This window comes from Urocitellus parryii, chromosome 1 (assembly GCF_045843805.1).
Source record: "Urocitellus parryii isolate mUroPar1 chromosome 1, mUroPar1.hap1, whole genome shotgun sequence".
NCBI lineage: Eukaryota > Metazoa > Chordata > Mammalia > Rodentia > Sciuridae > Urocitellus > Urocitellus parryii.
The window spans coordinates 146445813-146461328 of record NC_135531.1 but is presented as its reverse complement, the minus strand read 5'-3'; the positions used below and the strand labels follow the sequence as shown (position 1 = coordinate 146461328).

General features: G+C 42.8%; 1 protein-coding gene across 1 annotated transcript; it reads right to left on the bottom strand.

Moving 5' to 3' along the window:
• Positions 1-432: 432 nt before the first annotated feature.
• LOC144255349 (proton-coupled amino acid transporter 3-like) lies at positions 433-14644 on the bottom strand. Its single transcript, XM_077799851.1, has 8 exons — positions 14561-14644; positions 12539-12620; positions 10379-10474; positions 7753-7837; positions 6499-6717; positions 4103-4201; positions 3359-3525; positions 433-610 (listed from the first exon to the last, which is right to left on the bottom strand). Exons 1-8 carry the CDS (start codon positions 14619-14621, stop codon positions 433-435), a joined length of 987 nt encoding a protein of 328 aa, XP_077655977.1. The 5' UTR covers positions 14622-14644.
• Between the last annotated feature and the right edge of the window lie 872 nt (positions 14645-15516).

Here is a 15516-nt window from a genome sequence, read left to right as displayed (position 1 = left end):
TACGGTAATATTTACTATGTTGTTAGAGACTGTAAACAAGTCTGGATGGCGCCTGGCAAAATGCCAGAGGGAGTGGTTTGTGAAGTAATGTCAGTGAGCCATTAAATGTGAAGATTCCTGATTGGTTGACTGCTGTATCTAGTTTATGTTAATTAGATAAGCTGTGTGGAATGTATAAATACCTCTGTTGTCCTACAATAAATGGCTTCCACTCCTGCTGCATCAAGGTACACAAGTTGTTCGTCACCCCCCAGTTATTTTGCCAGGCTGCGGCACTATGTGATAGTTCTTTTAAGCCCATTTTTTTCAGGTGGAAAAGTTGAGATCCAGGGAGATTAAATATCTTGCCCTAGGTCACAAAGAAAGCAAGTGGCAGAGCCAGTGACGGCGGGGTAGGCACCCGAGTGGCTCCTTGCCCTAGTGCTTTTCATCCTACTCACAGGTGAGACAGACCAAGGCTGTGCGGACAGACAGGTCTACAAACAGTGCCCAGTTCTCTGGCACCTGAGAGACGGCAAATGGGATGATGATCTCAGCTGGGACGTGGAACTGGAGGGCGTAGGTGAAGAAGATGCCCACGGAGTACATCAGCTTGACCGACTGGTACAACCTGCAGACAATCATCAAGAGGATGTGAAGTGCAATTCGGCCCCCAGGAAGGGCTGTTTGGGACTCACTCACTGTTCAGAAACTGGTACCTGTCATTGAGTTACAAAATTGGCTAATATCCAGTGACTTGGGTCAGACTGGCTGTCAGGACCCTCCTGGCAAGCTCATTAAAAGTACACATTCCTGGGCTGGGGTTGTGGCTCAGAGGTAGAGCGCTCACCTAGCATGTGCGAGGCCTTGAGTTCAATCCTCAGCACCGCATAAAATAAATAAAATAAAGATATTGTGTCCAACTACAACTAAAAAAATAAATATTTAAAAAGTGCACATTCCTGGAGATGACGAGGCAACAAGCCCACAACCCAGGAACCCCCTCCTTTTAATTATTTAAAACCTAGTCTGCATAGAGTAAAATTCAAGTACAACAGTCCTACAGTGAAAAGCCTCCCTGCCCTTGATTCCCAGTCTCCAGTGCCCCTTTCCTTAGGCAACCATTCAGAATCGTCTTGTGCTTCCCAGAAATACTCTGCGTATATATAACCTTCCACACCATGTGGGGCCTCACACCCACCCACAGAGGAACATGCTGCACACATTTCTCTACTACAGTGGATCTCCTTACTTTTTCATTACCAAATATTTCTTGGAGATTGCTTCCTGTGGATACACATAGATCTGGCCCTTCCATTTAACAACTATTTGGCATTCTGATTGCCGGATATAATACTTTTTAAAACTAGTCACTAATTAATAAATATTTGAATTATTTTTTGAGAATACTGGTCTTTTTGCCACAATGCTGCAAAAAATATCTTTGTTTGCTTTTCTACATGAACATAATATTTAAATCCACCAATAAGGATGATGGGTCAGAGTGCCCACTTGCCCTACTGTGTTGAAGTCCCAGCTTGTCAAAAGTGTGTATGAGTACATGACAATCTATGCCATTGTGTGTATGTGTGTCTTGTTTAACTGGCATTTCTATAATCTGCTTTGAGCATCATTTCAAATATAAAATGGTCATTCTTTATTTGCTTGTGAACTGTTTGTTCATACCTTCTGCCCATTTTTTTCTTGAGTCGATGGTGTTTCTCCTATTGGAAAGGGAAATGTGTTTAAGGCTCCCTGGGAAAACATGAAAATCAGCCAGGATCACACTACAGGCACTAAGCCTTGGTGGAGGTCAAAGCCCATGTTCAGCTGTGGTCCTCGGAAGGAAAGAGTCTCGCCTACATGGTTATTAGAATTTCTTCTCCCCCTTCCCCCCATTATTGGGGATTGAACCCAGGGCCTCACACATGCTTGATAAAATTTCTATCACTGAGCTACACACCTGATCTTTAAAATTTTTTTTTTAATTTTTAGCCAGGGTTTCACTAAGTTCCAGGCTGTCCCCAAACTTGTGATCCTTCTGTCTCAGTCTCCCAAGTACAGAATATCTTACTTCCATAACATAAAGCACAATGTCAAGTAAATCCCACATTGATTATATCATCTAGTCATTATCACAACACAGGGAGGTCAGTGCAGCTGGTGGCTTTTTCCTCAGTTTACAACCCTGGCTTTATGGGGAATCGATTCCCTATCACCCTACTTATCTCAGGCATACCAAAGCTGTGGGGCACAGCAAGACAAGACTGAACACTCCACAAGGACTTACTATGTGCTAAGCATTTTCTGTATCAAACCAAACCACCCTGTGAGAGTGTCGTGGTCATTTATGGTGCTCACCAAAGACTTTCAGGTACATCCTGCATCCTTAGAGTACCCAGAGTGGGGCGGTGTGAGCAGGAGAGATACCTGCCATTCCAGGTGAAGCTTTGCCAGCCTGGTGCACAGTGTGTGATTCCCTGTGCTCTCTGCCATGGCAACCAGCCACACTTTGTAGAGTGGTTGTTCCAACAGCAAGAGCCTTAGCCATCCCATAATGTACATGCAGCATGAGCATGCAATTAAGCATTGGTGTGTTCAGCCACTGAGATTATTATTGGAGCAAAACTTACTCTATCCTGACTGATATAAAGAGGCATAAGTATGGTCCTCATTTTACTGAGCACAGGAATTGGGAGTCAAAGATCAGGTGTCTTGCCCAAGGTCAATTAGACACCTTTAGAACATGTGCTCTTAAACACTGGCAGTCTTGACTGCTTGGCCACTATGTATCCAATACTGCACTTTAACAGCGAACGTACCATGGCATACCATGTGCCAGCCTCCAGAATATTTTCTGGATGAATGAATGATTGAATACAAGAACTCCAGACCAAGTTCCAACTGGGGCACAGCAATAGTGGTGTGGCCTGTATCTGAAACTTGGGATCTGAGTAGCAATCCATCTGTGGGACTTCAATCTTTACTTTGAGTTATACTTTTTGTTGTTCTGTTTTGGTTTCTTTAACATTCCTAGATCATTTCTGTTCTAGAGTCTTTGCACTTTAGGGTCAGAGAGATTAGATTCAAGCTTCAGCTTCTCACAATGTGAGCTAGGAAAATTACTTAGAGCCTCTCCAAATATCAAATTCCTTATCTATTAAATGGAGTTAATAATAATAATGCTAACTCATGGGGTTTAAGAAATTAAATGAGATGGTGCATGCTGCCTAGATCATCAAACTTACTGATTATTACAATTAATAGTAATATTAACAGTTAATATTTGTTGCTAAAGAAAACCCAAGTGAATGCCCATCTCTTGCTAAGGCGCAGATCCCATGCTTCTCCCTATACCTGAGGCCAGCAGGGGACGTACCAGCAGTTGGGCAAGTTGAGGGTGATGCTGGCCTGGGTGTCTGACCCAAACTTCATGTAGCCCAGGATTCCCAGGCAGGAATAGAGAAAGATGACAAGGGACATCCCCACGTACAGAACAAGGGGGAAATGCTGTGGATTCTTCATCTGGTTTTTGAGAGGCAGAACCTGGAGGTGAAAAGAGTTTGGAAAACAAAGGGTAGAAAGAGATGTGGCACTTGGTGTAGGTTCGGGTCCCTGCTAGCATGGCTGTCCTTCTCTGGGTGGGCCCAGAGTCAGGAAGGGGCCTCTCCACATGGCCACACTGCTTTCATTTTTCTCTCATTTTCTATTGCCATGAATGCTCAATTCTGTCTTTTCTCTTTTGGGGAGATATGAGGAGTACTGGAGATTGAACTAAGGGGGAATTGACCACTGAGCCACATCCCCAGCCCTATTTTGTATTTTATTTAAAGACAGGGTCTCACTGAGTTTCTTAGTGCTTTGCTTTTGCTGAGGCTGGCTTTGAACTTGTGATCTTCCAGCCTCAGCCTCCCAAGCCACTGGGATATCAGGTCAACTCCATCTTTTATGATTAGGAAATTCTCAGTCTTCAAGACATAGTATGGTATATGGAGCAGTAGACACCCTGAATGCATCACTATTCTGCACTTTTTTTTAAATGCTATTCATTTAGATACATGGAATTGCAACTGGCAACCCTAAAGAACATTAGGGACCATTCACTCAAACCCAGCAGTCTTACCATACCAACGCCTTCAAATGTGAAGATGGCAGTACCAAAAAACAGCAAGAAGGTCTTCCAGTTTGCCATCAGGGGCAGGTTGCTTGGATCTGGAATGTCCTGAAAGGAAAAAGAAAGACATTGGCCTTGCCATGGTATCAAAGTCATCCCAAACCATCACTTGGTAGAAGCTGGGTCATGCCTGACCACAACAGAGATAATCAGTGTTAGGAGCACTCATGAGATATCTGGAGTCCGGTCCATCTTCTTATCTTTTAATGCTTGAATCACATACTTAGTGGCCCCCCTTGTAATATTTACAATCACAAAAATGTCTACTCTGATACTTTCTAACTTGAATAAAATATCTTTGTCATAGAGTACCACAGACAAAGCAAAAAAAATGATTCATTCATTCATTCATTCATTCATTCATTTAATTTTTATTGTGGTGAATTCACATAGCAAAATTTACCATTTTAACCATTAAGTGTCTAACTCAGTGGCATTAAGTGCATTTGCGTTGTTATGTATTCCTCACTACTCCCCACCTCATACCTTTTTCGTCAGCCCAAACTGAACACATGAATCTATTAAAATAGCAATTCTCCATTAACCCCTCTCCCTGTAACCCACATTCTACTCTCTGTCTCTATCAATTTGATTATTATGGCTGCTTCATATAAGTGGAATCACATAGTATTTGTCTTTTGGTAGTCTGGCTTATTTCACTTAGCTCAATGTCTTTGAGGTCCATCCATGTTGTAGCATCTTTCAGAATCTCACTCCTTTTTAGGGCTAACTAATATTCTATCATGTATATTTATATAGCACATTTTCTTTGTTCATTCATCATTCAATGAACACTTGAGTTTCCCAACTTTTGGCTGTGAGGAGCCATTTTATCTTTACCTGTGGAAAAGGCAGGACATGGAGAGAAGAAGGGAATTATGCAAATCTTCTCTGCAAGTTACTGACAGCTCAGATAAGGACTCAGTCTCCTATGTCCCAGCCCTCTATCGCCTCTCCTCATCCCTTCTCAGTGCTGTGTGGTCCACAGGCTGGCAGGGCAGATATGGAGGGTCTAGGGGGAATAATTATTTTAATGGACTTCTGTGGTGAGCAGAACAGTCACTCCCCAAAGATATTCAGGAACCTGTGGCTATGTGATGGCACATGGCAAGGGAGAATTAAGTTTTCAGATTGAATGAAGGCTGTTCATTATCTAATCTTTTATTTTAAGTATATATATATATATATATATATATATATATATATATATATATATATGGTGTAGATGGACACAACACAATGCCTTTATTTTTATGTGGTGCTGAGGATAGAACCTGGGTTCCGCCCATGCTAGGCGAGTGCTCTACCACTGAGCCACAATCCCAGCCCTCATCATCTAATCTTAAAATAAGATTACTCTGGACTATCCGGATGGGACAAGGGTCTTAGAAAGTGGAAGAGGGAATCAAAGGAGACAGACTGCAGCATGAGAAAGACTCGGTCTGATTTTCCGGCTTTGATTTTTCTTGCTTGCCAAAGCATGCAGGCAACAAAACCAGAAAAAAGCAAGAAATGGATTCTCCCCTACCCTCCAGCAAAGGTGCAGACTCATGGACATCTTGATTTTAGCCCAGGAGACCTCCAGAGCTGTAAAATAAATCTGTGATGTTTTAAGCCCCTGGACTTGTGGTCATTTGTTCTAGCAGCAATAGGAAAAGGAGACAATGCCAAAGACTCTAGACTCAAAGACAAGAGTGCAATGGTGGAGTTTTAGGACCTGTGATGAGGATAGAGTACAAGAGCTCCAGAGGCAAACTGATTGGAGGTAGTGGAAAAACTGCTTTCTGGATGCCAGTTTCCTCGTCTGGAAATGGAATAAAGACAGTACTTCCAAAACTGTAGTATTGTGAAATCCAGTAAGTTAGATAGGTAAAGTACATGGTACTAAGTAGATCAAATTCCTTTATCACCCATGCATCCTTTGTCACCTACCACGCTTACAGTTTTTGTTGGTCATTAATCAATGTTAATCTCCCTGAATGAATGTGACTTCCATGAGAGGAGACACCCTATCTGCCTATTTTTACTTACCCCTGAGTCCCCAGCTCCTTGCACAATGCCTGGGATCACAGAAGGTAGTAAGGACCTATGAATTGTTGAATGACTCATTGTTATTCAATGTTATCCATGCTGGTGCTGAGGAGGACAGGATGCTGCTAACAGAGATAATCAGCTTTTAGAGTTTGTGGGGCAGAAATTTTCCTGGATATCACTTTGGCAGGGGATGCTCAGAGCAGAGGATGGAACTTTCTCACCTCCACCTGCCCACCATGACAATAACCCATCCCAGGTGTCTCAGAGGCCCTGGACCCTGACACCTTTCTTCCATGATTTCAGGCACAAACCTGGATGATATACTCAAAGATCAGGATCATGCTCCCCAGGGTGGTGATGTTGGCCATTGCTGAGAAGACAGACAGCACCTTGAGGTTCCGGATAAACACCAACATGATCAGGAAGGGCAGGATTGTCAGCATGTAGATACGAATGTCCAGGATGGGGGTCAGCACCAGGAACTTCCTGGGCTGGCAGGTGTTGGAGGTGACATGGACTTCTTCTACTATCTGAAAGAGAACACAGTGGAAGGTATGGCAGTTGAAGACAAAGCTCAGGATGTCCAGCTCCAGTGGAATTTCAGAAAATCACAAATAATGTTTTAGTATACATGAGAAAAATACACGACACTCAGTTAAACTGGAATTTCAGATAAGTAGTGAGATATATATTTATATATATATTATTTATATATTATAATTATTTGCATATATGTTCATATATAAATGTAAATTATATATATATATATTTTATATATATATATATATATATATATATATATATATATATATATATCCCTACTTATCCAAAATTCTAGTTTAACTGGATGTCATGTATTTTTTCGTGTGTGTGTGTGTGTGTGTGTGTGTGTGTGTGTGTAAAATGCATTCTAGTTTTACTGGGTGCCATGTATTTTTATTTACCAAATTCATCAACATGAACCAGGAACCCTTAGAGTCATGAAACCTCAAGGTTGAAGGGTACTTTGTCAGCTAGCCCAACCTCTTCTTCCCCACCAAATGACTTTCTTTCATGCAGCCAGAGAAAGAGCGTTTATCACACAAGCACATCCTCCTCAACCTTAGAGAGCCCTACAAGTCAGGAAGCTCTGGATATTGAGCAAAGCCTATCTGCTTGCAGAGTGCGTCTATAGGCTTGCCACAGTTCTTTCAGGCTGTTAGGTATGCTTCCTCTGTTCCACAAGAGGCTGAGATTGACTTGCAATGTGTCTTAGGCAGGCAATAACAGGAAGCTAGCCACTGGTTTTCCTTATTTTCAGTTAGTCATTTTCTACATGACAACCTGAGATGGTACCTAATGTAAATTTTACCCATACTTTTCAGGCTAAAAATTTTCTCAAGTTGCTTTGGCTTTTTTATGATCCTTTTAGAACATGATTCTCAAGACTGAAAGAATTCCCAGTCGTGATCTAATCCGGGAGTGGAAATGAAGCTGTCTCCTCCCATGACATGCTTTTGCTAATGTAGCCCTAAGCAGCAGAAGGTCTGCTTTTCTCTCCCTTTGCCCAGAAGAGGCTTCTTCACCTGTTGTAAATTGTCTGCCATAAACATAAAATAAACACTGCAGAAGCCCAGCTGGGTGATGATCAATAAGAAGCTGACAGTGTACCTGGGGGAAAAAAAGAGGGAGATAGAGTGAGAAAACAAACATTCAAGTTATTATTTATTTATTTTGGAACTGGTGGTTGAACCCAGGGATGTTCTACCACTGAGCCACATCCCCAGCGCCACCCCCCCCTTTTTTTTGAAACAGTGTTTAGGGCCTCACTAAGTTGCTGAGGCTGGTTTTGAATTTGCAATCCTCTTGCCTCGGCCTTCTGAGCCACTGGGATTACAGGCATGCACAACTGTGCTTGGCCTAAAATTATTTTTAAAGTGTTTATTTGGTGAAACAATTATTTTGGTGGATTTAGATTTTTTTTCCCAATTTTTCTTGTTTTGAAAAATTTCAAGCCCTCAGGAAAAGTTCATATAATTAGCATCCATATATTTGTTAGCTAAACATATCAATTGTTAAGTTTTGGCCCCAAATCTTTGCATATGTGTACATATTCATCTGCACGCAGGTTATGTGCATGCACATGCGCATGTGCGTGCACGCATGCACACACACGCACACACACACACAGATTTTTTTTCAGAATCATTTGAAAGTCATTTGCAGATGTCATAACATTTTTGACCCTACACACCTCAGCATATTTTCTTTAAGACTGATATTCTGAAAATGAATTTTAATATCTTCAAATACATAGTCCCTATTTTAGATATCACAATTCTCTCCAAAATATCTTTTATGGCTGTTTTATTTCTATTTATTTTTTCATAGTGCTGGGGATCAAACCCAGCGTCTCACACATGCTAGGCAATTGCTCTACCACTGAACTACATCCCTGGCCCTATGCATTGCATTTTATTAAAACTATTTTGAAGTTTGTAAAATTGCTCTATTATTCCTATCCTGCTTTTCCTTTCTCCTGCAACTGTTCATTTTTTGGTTGTTTGATATCAGATCACATGTCCTGTAGTTGATCTATCTTCTAGACTCAGCTGAGGACTTCCTCGTGACACTTATGTGGATTCTCTATCCCCTGTGCTTTCTATAAACTGATACTAGATCCAGTGACTCAATCAGATGAAGCTCCTTAATTTATTTTTCTGGCAAGAACATACACAGCAGTGCCCCGTACACCTCACTGTGCCCCATGATGAGACACCCTGTCTGACTGTCCCACATCCACACAGGAGCTGAGTGGATCTATGCTCAGTACTTGGGGTAGGTGGCATCTGTGCCTTCTTCTTGTATAAAATTCCCAGCTGACTTTTTACCTGAATGGCTTGAGCATACATTAATGATTGTCTACACAGTATTTAATCAAGCTCCCTAGGTATCTCCTAGTACACTAAAAATTATGAATCATTGGTTGAACTAATATTTTCCCAAATGTTTCCAACTCCTTCTGGATCACTGGATTTCCAAAGAAATAGTACATGGAAACTAGATGAGTGTGAGCTAGATATTCTGGATTCTAGTCCTTGCTCTGCTACTAATTTTCTGTGTGATCCTGAGCAACTTTATTGTCCCTCTCTGAGCTCCTTTATGCTCTATCTTAACAGGTGTGAATCTAGTGATCTCTAAGGGCCATTCCTGCCCTAACTGTCATTGAGGGTATCATCAGAAACTGTTCATGACCTCACCTTTCTGAAAATCAGAGTGACTATTTGGGGGGAGGTCAGTGACCTCCTGGGATGGTGGCAGCCACAATATTGACCCCACTACCTCCCAAAGGACTTTTCTGGAAAAGGTTGCAGTGTGAGGTTTTCAAGTCCCTACTCCACCATTACTCACGGTTGTGCCTTTGAATATGCTATTTTATCTCTATGAGCCTTGGTCACCTCGTTTTTCCGGGACCCTGTCTACCTCACCAAGGTTGTTGGGATGATCAGAAAACCATTCTAACTTTTTATCAAGCAAGGGGACAACCTAAAAATTCACCATTAGGAGAATGATCAAATGAAACTGTGGTATACATCCACATTTGGGAGCCCTAAAAAATTATGAGGTGGATCTATATGTTCCAATGAGAAATAAATACAGATATACTATTAGATGAAAAAGCAAATTTCCAGAAAAGATTCTAAGTAATGTGCAAATTAATATGTCCATTCACATACATATGTTGATGTAAACCTAGAGAAAGAAAAAGTCAAAGGGAATGTTGACTAACTAGACCTCAGGGCCTACCTCTTGAGTAACGAGTCGGGTAGGGAATGGAGCTATTGAAGATATTTTCTATTGATAGTTTCCCAAAAGAACATGTTCATTTGTTTTATTTCATTTTTGTACCAGGGATTGAACCCAGGGGTGCTTAACCACTGAGTCACATCCCTAGCTCTTTTTATGTTTTAATTTATTGAGGGAGGTCAGTGACTCATCAAGTTGCTTAGGGCCTTGCTTAGTTGCTGAGGCTGGCCTTGAACTTGTGATCTTCCTGTCTCAGCCTCCCAAGCTACTGGTTACCCAGGTGTGTGCTACCATGCCTGGCTAAGGACATATTCACTTAAAACTTTAAAAGAGAAATAAAGAATAAAGAGATGAGGCTGTGATGATTGTCATTGTCACAGTTACTTCTACATCCACGACTACTACCTTCCCCACACAGAAAGGGACCTCAACCAGGGGCTGGGGCAGGTTTCCAGGCTGTACATTGTGGCCTCCCCATAGTTCACAAAAGTCGTCTGCAATCTAGGAGGAAAGGACAATGTGTAACTTAGAATGTTTCTGTTGGAGTTACGATTTGCTCCTCGAGTGCGTAATTATGATCTATTTGTTTTTCAGCATAGAGTGCTCTGTTAATTTTCTGATAATCATATATTTTATACAACTTTCAGAGGTTTGCTTTTTATTCTTTTTTCCTTTTGGCAGTTATCTTTTTTCCTTTTGGCAGTTATCTTTTTAAGAACAAATCCTTAAGTGGATCTTAATGGATTTTTTTTTAATAAAAAGTAGTTGATTTAGGTCTGTCATGCAGGAGAGAGGGGATATGGTCAGGGGAGGAGATGGGGAAGGAGGCAGAGCAGGTGTGGCCAGTCAGGGATGCTGTCCTTTATTGACTATTCTGGCCCTTCTCATTGCCCAGTTATCAGGACATTTGAGACGCCGACACGGACAGAGTCCCACGAATAAACCAAGCTCAGGCTCCTGCCCAGCAGGAGGATGCGATAGCCAGGTTCCACCCTGTCCCTTTTCCCTGTCTCTCTCCTTTTCTCAGGGTGGGACAGGCCCTGCTATAGGACTGTCCTGGTCCTGGAGAGGAGCAGATGGGAGCAGCAGCAGGTTGCTGAGATCCTGGATACACAGCATTCGTTTCAGGACTGCTAGGACAGAGACAGGGCTCTAGGCTTGACAGGAAACAGGGTAAATACCATTCCCTCATGAGCTGGAGACCATGAGCAAGTCTAGTCTCCGCTTTTCCACATGCAGACTAGGCTTTGAGCAGGAGACAGTGAGAGATGGCTATCAGGAAGTGTTGGAAACACACTTTTATTATGTATTGTTATTATCATATATTGATATTTCTGATAATTTAGCGAGATTGGCATTCATGCACAAATGGGGTCAGATTGCAGAGGACTGGTAAATACGAGTCTGAAGGTTGGGGATCAGACCGGGATTAGTGATTTAGTAGGTGGCACAGGACATAAGAACAGGGAGTAGTGAGGTCAGTGGCTACACGGCAAGTGTGTGTCCAGTTCTCAACAGGATCAACAGGACTACTACTCCAGAAGGACAAGGAAGGAATGAAGGCCCAGAAGTACCAGATTATCTGACTAATGAGAAGAAAGCAGATGAGTTTCTTGTTATTTTTTTTTCTTAAATATGAAATTTCTAAATTTTTAAACATTGGCTTAGAAAAGAAAAACTGTGAAAGTCCCCCAAAAACATATCTGAAATTTACAGCCAGCACTTAAGCCACCCTCCTGGGGGCCTCTGCATTAGAGAAAAATGTAAGAGAAATCATCAAGAAAAAGTCAGAAGCCTGGGAACATAATGACCCAGCAAGCTCAAGACCACATGGTTAAGAATGGAGTCCGACAGGCCTTCCAACACTGCCTCTGCTACCCCCTGGTTGTGTGGCCCTGGGCAAGGCCCTGGGCAAGCCTCAATTTACTTATCTATAAAATGGAAATAGAAATAAGACCTACTATAGAGATTTACTGTAAGAAGTAAAGCTTTGGATTTGAACACTCTGCAGATCTCAGCATTATTATTATTTTTTTTTTGTGGCTATTGTCTTTTCTTTCTGAAGTTGTTTTTGCATTCATTTCAAACCCATACACCTTGACACACTATGTGCTTTCAATAACTGAAGTTGTACCCTATGCATTCGGTGGCTAATTACGTCTTTGCGTCTACTGGCTTGTCTTTACAGGGGTTCTCCTGGAACAAATTACTCTGATGAGGGTTTAGTATTGGGGTGGGGAGATTAAAAGGAACAGAAGGACGACTGCGTGTCTTGCCTCACATGGTCGTTGTGGAGTGCTCTACCATCTTTTATCACCTTTGATGTTCCCAGATGAGGGGATTTGGGCTCACAGGGGTGCAGGAAACTGACCAAGCCTTCCAGCTGGTCGGCAGCAGAGTTGGGTCTCTTCTTGGGATTCTTTCCCACCCCTCCACCATTTCTGTTGGATCTAGAGCAGCTTGGTGGCCTAGAGAAGTGGCCTACTTATTGGACAGTGGTCAAAGGAAACTCAACACCCCAGTGGATGGGGCCTGGTGCTGGGGTGAGAGAGGAGCAGCACCCACCTCTGAGAGAGGTGGTGAGCGCAGTTCAGCAAGATGACCATGCAGTGCACTGTGAGTTGGCCAGCAGGCTGATGGGCCCAACCTGAAGGGAGAGGAGAGGCCCTGGGTGGTGATTGATGGGCAAACTGGCCACGCCACCCTGGCCCTCTCTCAGTTTGGGCACTAGGGCTCCTTGCCAGGGTGGGAGACAGTGCATGGATGTCCTTGTCCCCTGGATGCTGTGCTTGAATGCCCCTCCTGGCACCACTATAAAGTGGCTGCTCAATCTCTGCTAGGATTTTACCTGTGACCCAGATCTCACCACTCTCCATACAACCCAGGCCTTTCTCATCTGCCTCCAGTTTCACCCTGCTGTAGTCTCTTACGATGATTTCAACCTTTTACACAGTCTAGTCCTCACAAGTTCCTTTGGTGACTTAATTCTTTTCCTCTAGTAGAGAGGTTATCAACAAAGGCCCTATTGACATCTGGGGGCAAATGACTGTTTTAAGGATCTGTCCAGCGCGTTGTAGGATATTGCCCAGCATCCCAAGCCTCTATCCATTAGGTGTCAGTGAGAGTTACAGGTTGTAACAACCAAAAATGTCTAGGTGACAAATATAAGGGTGGGGTTCACAAAATGTCCCCATTTGAAAATTGTTGCTCTACTGTGTCTACTTTGTCAATATTCCAGATGGAAGATCATAATCTTCCAGATCTGATCAGAAGGGCATAAAGTAATGAAGGACTCTCTCTCACCTCCTTTATTCTGGATACTCCTGCCTTTATTGATGAGATAACATTATCTGTCACAAAGAAACAAGTGAGGGGTAAAGAGCATCACTAGTCTACAGCAGAATGTAGCCTGAATGTGGCAGAAACTTTCTTGTCTTGTTCATTTTTGTATTCCTGGGGCCTAAGAATACACATAGTAGCTCTCAATAAACATTTCTCAACTGGATCCTGGTCAGGAGTTCTGGGCAGGGAGACAGAGAATAAAGAAATTATCTAACTCCTCTTAGTAGGCAAAACTCGACTATATAAAAGAGCCATCTTAAAAAGCATATACCACACTGGCAAGGACAGTTTTGCTGAAGGTTCTGTGGTCCTGCTACTCTTCTGCAGATGACTGAGAAGCCAGAGGATCCCAAGGGGGAGAGTTCCACCTCTGGGTTGGAACCCCTACATATCAGAAGTTATATGAGGAAGTAAGGGTCTCGCTGTGCCTTCTTTAGCCATGAGGCCACTTACCAGGCCTGGAGAGAAGGAAGATCTCCCTGAACTAAATTGATATGACATATTTGGAATCAATTCAATTCAATAGGCATTAATCGGGGCTTCCTGTGTGACAGTCTCTACAGTGGGGACTGAGAGAAGGTCTAAAGGGAAATCAGACAGTTCTTGCCCTCAGAGCCTTCCGTTAGGTGCAGGAGATAGGTCTATTAAAAAATAAATGTCTCACCTTCATAAGTGCTTTAAAAATTCCAGGTGAGGCAGATACAAGTGTAGCAGGAAAGGAGGTAAGGCAGCATTGATATTCAGGAGGACAACATTACCATTCATACTGATATCATTAATATTCATGAGGACAGCATTAATATTCATATAAACAGAACAGTTTTAGAAAGGAGGCAAATTTCCAAAGGCAGAAACAAGAGGTCAAGGAGTGCAAGGCAGTGTGGGCAGTGGGAGACATCCTTGCCCTCATGGCCAAGCCACTTTCTCCTATACCATTCAAATGGTTTGAAACAGAAGTCACACACTCAGATGCCTGCAGGGCCCTGGCTGCTGGTGAGATATACTCCTGGGAACTGGGAAGACAGGGGCAATGTGGGGTCTGAATGAGTGTGGCAGCACCTTATGAGTAGCGTCCCTTCCCCTCCAGGGATGCTCAGTTTGACTCCAGGAGATTGATAGGTGCATTTCCTGTCATAGAGCACACCCCCAGATCACTCACTGATGAATTGTGCAACAGCCTTAGAGGCACATGTCCCCTTTGCCCCCCAAGGACCAACCAGTTCACAACCCAAAGTTGTCTCTTACCAGTAAGCCGGCATTTTTTATGGCCAGGGGAAGCCCCAGGAGCCCAGTGCCAACGTTGCATTTCAACAGGTGGACCAAGGTTTGCAACAGCCTGTGGGGGGAAATAAGGGAGAAAAGAAGAGGATGTCAGGGGAAGGGAAGGGCGGCCCAGCTCAGCCTCTGTCCAGCATTCCCGGGGTGCCAGTTGAGATGAGGACAACCCACAGCTCAGTGATATCTCAGATCCAGAGCTGGTGCTAGCTCAGGTGGCTCAACACACACTAGGCTTTAAAGAAAAAAAATGACCCCAAATTTCTGTCATTCTGAAGAGCATTCTATTATTGAGATCTACTATACATCTAGCACTAGACAGACAAGAATTCCTAAAAACAGCCCCTATTTACAGAATATTTATTGCACCAGGTAATTTTTAACTCACTTACTAGAAAAAAAGCACAATAATTCCCTAGCACATATGGTGTGCTTACTGATTCTAGTTTGTTCATTCCTTGATCCATTGAGTCAACCAATATTCACTGTGAAAATTAATTGAAATTTATATATCCACAGATTGCTACATAATATATCCATGCTACATATTGGATATGGATAATTTTGTTTTTGTGGTGCTAGGAATAAAACCCAGGGCCTTGCATTTGGTAGGCGAGCTCTTAACCACTGAGCTCCCAGTACAGATGTGGATAAACTTTAATATCAATTACTACTGTGCTTACAGAGTATTTACCAGGTGCCAGCAAGGCGCCAAGGTTGTAAATGTTCTTGACATCTGTGCTCAGGGCTCCTGCCCAGACAGCTCCAATCCTAATATGGATCAGGGTAGAGAGGTGGGAAGAGGAACATGAGAACGGAATCAAAACCAAACTTAAGTAGGAAGTGAGTGCCAGGTATGATGGCACATTCTTGTAATCGCAGAGACTGGGGAGGCTGAAGCAGAAGGATCAGAAGTTTGAGACCAG

Bases quoted from the DNA above. Each gene is read 5' to 3' on its own strand.
- LOC144255349 (XM_077799851.1), bottom strand. From the start codon at position 14,621: ATGCAACGTTGGCACTGGGCTCCTGGGGCTTCCCCTGGCCATAAAAAA. The intron at 12,621-14,560 runs GTAAGAGACAAC...CTCTCCCTTCAG, and splicing joins TAAAAAATGCCGGCTTACTG to GTTGGGCCCATCAGCCTGCT. The intron at 6,718-7,752 runs GTGAAGAAGCCT...GTTCTCTTTCAG, and splicing joins TGGCAGACAATTTACAACAG to ATAGTAGAAGAAGTCCATGT.